This window comes from Danio rerio, chromosome 4 (assembly GCF_052040795.2).
Source record: "Danio rerio strain M-AB ecotype USA chromosome 4, GRCz13ab, whole genome shotgun sequence".
NCBI classification, from domain to species: domain Eukaryota; kingdom Metazoa; phylum Chordata; class Actinopteri; order Cypriniformes; family Danionidae; genus Danio; species Danio rerio.
The window spans coordinates 29,971,660-29,979,116 of NC_141024.2; the positions used below are offsets into that span (position 1 = coordinate 29,971,660).

The following is a 7,457-nucleotide window of genomic DNA, read 5'->3' on the forward strand; positions in this document are numbered from 1 at the left end:
GCATTTTAACATTTTTATTTATATTTTATTAGTACATTTATTGACTTTTTTTTTCAGAACCACGACAGAAATAGTATTTAATAATTTAATCAAAACATTTCTGAAGTAAAAAAGAGGGAAACAAAGAAAATAAAAAACACGTTGCTCAGTCGTGTTTAATAAATATAACGTAGATTTTTAAATTCCGCAAACTGTAGAAATTATAGTATACCAAACAATTATTATTATTATCATAAACAAAAATGTGTATCATTCATACTCAAGGCAACCAATCAATCATTCATATTTAATAATGAATTTATATATAAAAATAAACGATAGTTCATTAAGAAAGATCAAATAATGCTTAAAGTATTACAGATATTTATAGTTATAAATCTATAATAATCTATAAAACAATAATATATGGTAAGAATAACTTATGACATTGGTGGAACTAATTGTTCTCGCTTCCGGTTTACACACGGATCCTTGAGTGTGAGGCAACAGTTAAGCTGTCAAAAATCAAATTTGAAAATGCGATTTTGGTATATTTGTACACATATTTGACACCCTGAAGGATCGTCGATCACAAGGAATGATTGTATCGCATACCATCTTAATCCTCCTCATATATCACTCATTTCGTGCTTCATCAAAGGTCGAGTTTGTCTGAATAAGGATGGAGAGATTTGAGGTTTATATCTTCACAGCTCTGTGCAGCGTCAACTTTCTCATTTCATGCCTGCTGTTCTCCAAAATCACACGGGAACAAAGAGACCCGTACATGGATGAAATATTCCACGTCCCTCAGGCACAGAAATACTGTGAAGGGAAGTTTACTGAGGTGAGTTATTGTTGTTTGTACCGCACATGGCTGCAAGATAAAAACATATTTCACATTGCAATGTTTTTCTCCCTGCAATATATCGCTATATGAATATAATTTCACCATATTATTTAAATACCTCTATTTGGAAAGTCATTAATTTAGATATAATAAAATTTAAAATGTATTTATATAGTTTATTACACACAAACTGCAGTCACAAATAAACACAATAGAGCAAAGATACAAGTAAAATAAACAGTTATTGGTTTTCTGTGTAGTCTAGTATTAGGGTAGATGATTTGAGTAATTTAATGTAAAAATAACATTGTATTGACCTTATTTTTCACATACGAGTCGGTGCAGCATTTGGAATCCTTTTTGTTTGAGATTTCCAGTGTCATTTACTTGCATTGATATTTAGACATTAAAAACAGCTTGCTATGCTGCTTCATGTTGCAAACTGTTTTTTTTTGCCCTTGAGTCCGAGTCATTTGATTTTCAGTATCTACCAATACCGAAACCCGATCCGATATTACTCATTCATTCAATTTTTTTAAGTTTAGTCCCCTTATTAATCCGGAGTTGCCATAGTGGAATGAACCGCCAACTTTTCCAGCATGTTTTTATGCGGATGCCATTCTAGCCGCAACCCATCTCTGGGAAACATCCACAACATGCATTTTCACACTCATACACTACAGACAATTTAGTCTACCCTGTACTGTAATTTACTCTACCCTGTAGATAATTCACCTGTACCGCATGTCTTTGGACTATGGTGGAAACAGGGAGAACATGCAAACTCCACACAGAAACGCCCACTGATCCAGCCGAGGCTCGAATCAGCGACCTTCTTGCTGTGAGGCGACAGCACTACCTACTGTGCCACTGCGTCACCCTCCGATAGTACTATAATACATAAAAAAAAAATTAAATAAAGAAGAGCAAAGAAACATATCCAGGATATTCATTATGTTTCATTTAAGGTAGCTTGAACAATCAAATAATAAATAACATAAATTCTTCAGTTTTAGACTTTAGTGCAACAGTAAAGTTTAAAAAAATCTAGTATTAAAACAAATAGCACGTCAACTTAAAATACCCTGCTGGGATCCCAAGTATGCATATCTCACAGTTTGCTATGGCAATGTTGTCGTTATCAACTTTATAACACCTCTGGACCACAGACATAGTCGCACTTTCTGCTTTAAGTTGCTTCCATGTTCTACTTTGCTGGCGTTTAACCAAGAAAAGAGGTCTAACTCTGTGCCACGGCATAACTAAAGATTTGATGAAAAATAATCAGCCTACACATATATATATATATATATATATATACATATACACATATACTTGCCTATAGCACTTATTCATTGTTGCTCTTATAGTTGTGTAAATTGCTTCCTTGTCCTCATTTGTAAATCGCTTTGGATAAAAGCGTCTGCTAAATGAATAAATGTAAATCTAAATATATATATTCATATATATATATATATATATATATATATATATATATATATATATATATATATATATATATATATATATATATATATATATATATGTGTATATATATATATATATATATTTATATATATATATATATATGTGTGTGTGTGTGTGTGTGTGTGTGTGTGTGTATGTATATATGTATATGTATATGTGTGTGTGTGTGTGTGTGTGTGTGTGTGTGTGTGTATGTACATATATATATATATATATATATATATATATATATATATATATATATATATATATATATATATATATAAATCTCGAGTCGGAAAACACGTAATTGGGCCTGATTTCCGATCATGTGATCAGATCTGGACATCCTTTTATGTATATTCATAAACACACTTACTGTGTGAACAAGTAGTGTGACCATTTTCTGCAGGTTATTATTCCTAGTAACTTATTCCATAGGCAACTGAATTGTAAGTTCTAATACAATTGCAAAAACGAGCTCATGCACTTTCGCATTGCAAAATAAAGTCAATAGTCTTTATTATATCAATATTTCAATAAAATTAATCTTTATTCAAGTTAAAAAATAGCCTGAATGTTTTAAACACAGTCAGAGGCTTTAAAAACAAATGTGAATGACAATACTTTCACTCTAAAGTGGTAAAATTCTGCAGTGACTCTACAAATCTTATTGAGGTGAAGTTGGTTTTACATTTGCATATTCAGGCTTTCTCCCTAATAATAGTTTCTGAAAAGTATTATTTTCTTTCTATCAAAGTACAACTGTGTTCACAGTCAATTAAATAGTTCTAATGATGTTTTGAAGTCATACTTACTCACGATTTCAGACTAAAGTTTCAAAGTAGTGTGGTAAACAATATAAGGACCGTGTCAAAAGTTGTCGCTGACAAATGTGCGAATAGAAAACCAACTTTACCTCAATACAAATCTTGTTTGTTTTTGGTTCCTGCTCACCTAAAGTGTAATCTCTATTGCGGATATACACATTTGAATATTGATGTTAAAACAATGTATCATGCAGCCCAAGTTTAGTTTATTATGTTTGTGTGTTTTAATCTTAATGCACGTTTTCATTCGTTTTGTTCTTCCACAGTGGGACCCAATGATCACCACTCTCCCTGGGCTGTATTTGGCATCGGTGGGTCTGATCAGGCCGGTGGTCTGGCTGGCAGATCTGAAGGGTAGAGTGGTCTGTTCTACTGCCATGCTGAGATTCATCAATCTGCTCTTTAATAGTGGGAATCTGTACATTCTCTATCTGATCATCTGCAAGCTGCACATGAAAGATAAGGTATGTATAGTGGGTAAGACTTTACAGTAAGGTTGTATTAGTTAATGTTAGTTAGTGTATAATAAACAAAATGCATATTGCAGTATTTATTCACGTTTGATAATGTTAATGGAAATAAAGTTGTTCAGTGTTAGTTTATGTGCATTACCTAATGTTAACAAAGATGAATTAGGATTTTAATTATAAATGCTATTTATTTTTATCATACTTTTATCATAAATAAATATTTCTATTTTTAGTTTATGTTAGTAACAGTTATTTTATTGCTAAGTGTGAGCCATACTGTAATGTGTGTGTCTTATCAATAAGGCTGAATTTATTTGCTCAACTACAATAAAGTAATATTGTAAAATAGTGTTACCATTTAAAGTTAATAATAGTGTGACTTTATTATGGTATATGACTAATGTCTGCATTCTAAATCATTACAGTTCAGTATGAATATCCTACATTGCTGCCACAATAGCATGATTACAGGAAATCAAACAGTAAATTTGTGATAAAAGTATTATTTGGAAGGCTTTTTAGTAAATTGTTGTGGCTTAAATTATAATAATTTTATATAAATACATGTAAAGTAATTATATATATATATATATATATATATATATATATATATATATATATATATATATATATATATATATATTTTTTTTTTTTTTTTTTTTTTTTTTTTCCATTGCTTAGGGGGATACTTGTTTAGAATGAGATGAACAAAAAAAAATGCTGAAAAATGTACACATTTTAAAGATATTGTATTTGTTAATCAAAATAATTATGAATAATTCTTAATGGTTTAGTTCACCCAAAATAAATATTTAGTCACCATTTACACACACTCAAGTGATTCAAAACCTTTATGAGTTTTTTTTCTTCTGTTGATAACAGAAGAAGATATTTTGAAGAAAGCTGGAAATCTGTAACCATCGATTTCCATCGTAGAAAAAACAAAGACTAAGGATGTCAAGGGTTACTGGTTTCCAACATTTTTAAGAATAACTTATTTTGTGAGCAACAGTAGAAAGAAACTAAAACAGGTTTGGAACAAGTCAAGGGTAAATAAATAATGACAGAAAGTTCAGTTTTTGGTAAACTATCCCTTAAAATTCTAAATTTGCAAACATTCAAAAACTAAATTGTAATTGAAATAAACAGAATTCCAGAAAACATAATAAAACTGATAATAAAAGGAAATGAAATTATAATGCTTAAATGCTTAATAAAAATTATTTGTCTTGTTATATACTTGTTATTTAATAGTGATTTTTCACTTGTGCATCCAAAACTCACAATTATTGGTTGTTGCTGTTTTGTTGCCAAGGTTTTTTCAGCTGTCCGTTTACTTAGTTTTTTAAGAGAGAAAAAACAAATTACAGCACAAAAACAGAACTGTATCATGAAATGAAGTATTATTGTAAACAGTGATAATATAATAATAATAATAATAATAATAATAATGTTTTTTTTTCTTTCTTCAGTCTCGCTCTGCCAGTCGTAGAATGTTATCCGCTCTGGTTCTCTCCACGTTCCCTGTGCTCTACTTCTTCACGTTCCTCTATTACACTGATTCCGGCTCCACGTTTTTCACCCTCTTTATGTACCTCATGGCTCTGTACGGGTGCCATAAAGTTGCAGCGCTTCTGGGCATCTGTGCTGTGCTTTTCCGCCAGACCAACATCATCTGGGTGGCGTTTTGTGCCGGCATGGTCGTGGCTCAAAAATTGGATGAGACCTGGAGGACTGACCAATCGAAGAAGAGAGATGAAAAATTACCTTCTCAGGTCCCTCTAACCATCAACGGGGCAATCAGAGTGATGCGTTTCTTGTTGGATTTCCTCAAATCGCCAAACAATATAAAAGCTGTGGTCTTGTCAACATGGCCGTACATCGCTGTAGCCTTTGGCTTTGCGTTTTTTGTGGTGTTAAACGAAGGGATTGTTGTTGGCGATCGTAGCAGTCACGAAGCTTGTCTGAACTTTCCTCAGTTTTTCTATTTTCTGTCATTCACGCTGATTTTTTCGCTTTCTACCTCACTGAGCTACCAAAGAGTGGTCCGATTTTTACAGGCTTTAAAAAAGCAGCCTTTAGTTTATTCATTTCTCATGCTGATCTTTCTGTTTTTGATTTGGAAATTCACATTTGTTCATAAATACTTGCTTGCGGACAACCGACACTTTCCATTTTATGTTTGGAAAAACATTTTCCGGAGACACGACGCTGTCCGTTACCTGTTAGTCCCTGGATACGTGTTCGCCATGTGGAACTTTCTGGATACCTTGAGGTCCAAGTCTTTGTTTTGGTGTCTGGCGTTTTGTGCTTGTCTTGTGGCAGCTACCGTTCCTCAGAAACTGCTGGAGTTTCGATATTTTATCATTCCCTATCTGTTATATCGCGTTAATATCTCTGTGCCATCTTTACCAAGACTGTTTCTTGAGTTTAGTCTCTATACAGCGGTAAACGCAGCTACTGTGTACATCTTCATCTACAAAACCTTTCAGTGGCCTAACAATACGGCTGTGCAGAGATTCATGTGGTGACGGTCATAATGAATTCCTTGTACGTTCATTTTCTATCAACAACACTGTAAACAAAATGGTTAATTAACTTTACTTAAACTGAGTAAACCTGTTGCTTTTTTTTTTATTGACTAGTTGACTGTACTTAAAATAAGTGAGTAGACCCGTTGCTAAGTAAATGAAGTTAACAAACTATGTGCTTGATTATAAAAAATTAAGTTAAATCAACTTAACAGTTCCAAATTACAATGAATTTACTCACTTTTTAAAGTTAAGTCAACTTGTCGCTTCTAAGGCAGCGGTTTAATGATGTGATGGTTTCACCATTTATCGGTAATTAAAAAAATGTGCTATATTTAAAAAATATGATGCAACAATATTGCAGTACCGCTGAGCCATATTCCAGCATTGACTTGCTGTTGATTTCAGTTATTTTTGTTTGTTTTGTTTAAACTATTTGTGTTGTCATGTGTAATTGTTGGTGTTTCATAATTTTTGTTTTAAATTAGTATGTATCTAAAAGCATAGATCGCTTAAATCAGTGTTTCTCAACCACTTTCCTGGAAGACCACCAACACTGCATGTTTTGGATGTCTCCTCTGTCCATCACATCCGTCACAGGTCTTTCAGTCATTGCTATTGAGCTGATGATCTGCATCAGGTGTGTTTGATTAAGGAGGCATGGAATATGTGCAGAGCTGGAGGTCCTCCAGTAACGTGGTTGAGAAGCACTGACTTAAATAATTAGTTTCTCTGGATTTCTTCAAATTTATATGTTTGAGTAAAATGTTATTTTATATTAATTCTGAAAATGTTTGATGACATTTCTTTCAAATGTAAAATAATAATAAAAAATGTTTATTTAGACTAGAGCATTTGTTTTATTGCGTAAAATAATATAAATTGAGCTACTGGTTCAGACTAAGGTACAAAACTGGCTTGGTTCCCTTTCAAAATGTTCATTTTTGTACATAATTAAGAACCAAAGAGTCTATATTATTTCCTAAAGGTACAGATGTGTACATGAAAGTACAACAATGCACATTTTTAAAGGGTACTGTCTTAAGTAGCATGTATATGGTTTACTATGTCTATTATTATTATAATTTTTTTTGATAAACATCAATAACAATGTTTTAAGTTTAAAAGAGTTGTAAAAAGACTATTATTGGTGGAATAGCCCTGATATTCAATAAAAAAATGTTATTTTCTTTGAGAAAAAAATAACATGCTCTGAATGACCATATTTATTTGAAAGTTTGAAAGAAATGTTATCAGACATTTAGAATTAAAAGAAATTTTCATATTTTGCTCAAACTTACACCAAATAAATTTTGACTAGTCATCTAAT

At 31.9% G+C, this 7,457-nt stretch overlaps 1 protein-coding gene across 1 annotated transcript; it reads left to right on the forward strand.

Moving 5' to 3' along the window:
* Positions 1 to 503: 503 nt before the first annotated feature.
* Positions 504 to 6,978, forward strand: alg10 (ALG10 alpha-1,2-glucosyltransferase). Its single transcript, NM_001327833.2, is given in 3 exon segments — positions 504 to 826; positions 3,393 to 3,590; positions 5,069 to 6,978. Coding segments are annotated over 3 exon segments (1,422 nt in total). The 5' UTR covers positions 504 to 661; the 3' UTR covers positions 6,128 to 6,978.
* Positions 6,979 to 7,457: the final 479 nt, after the last annotated feature.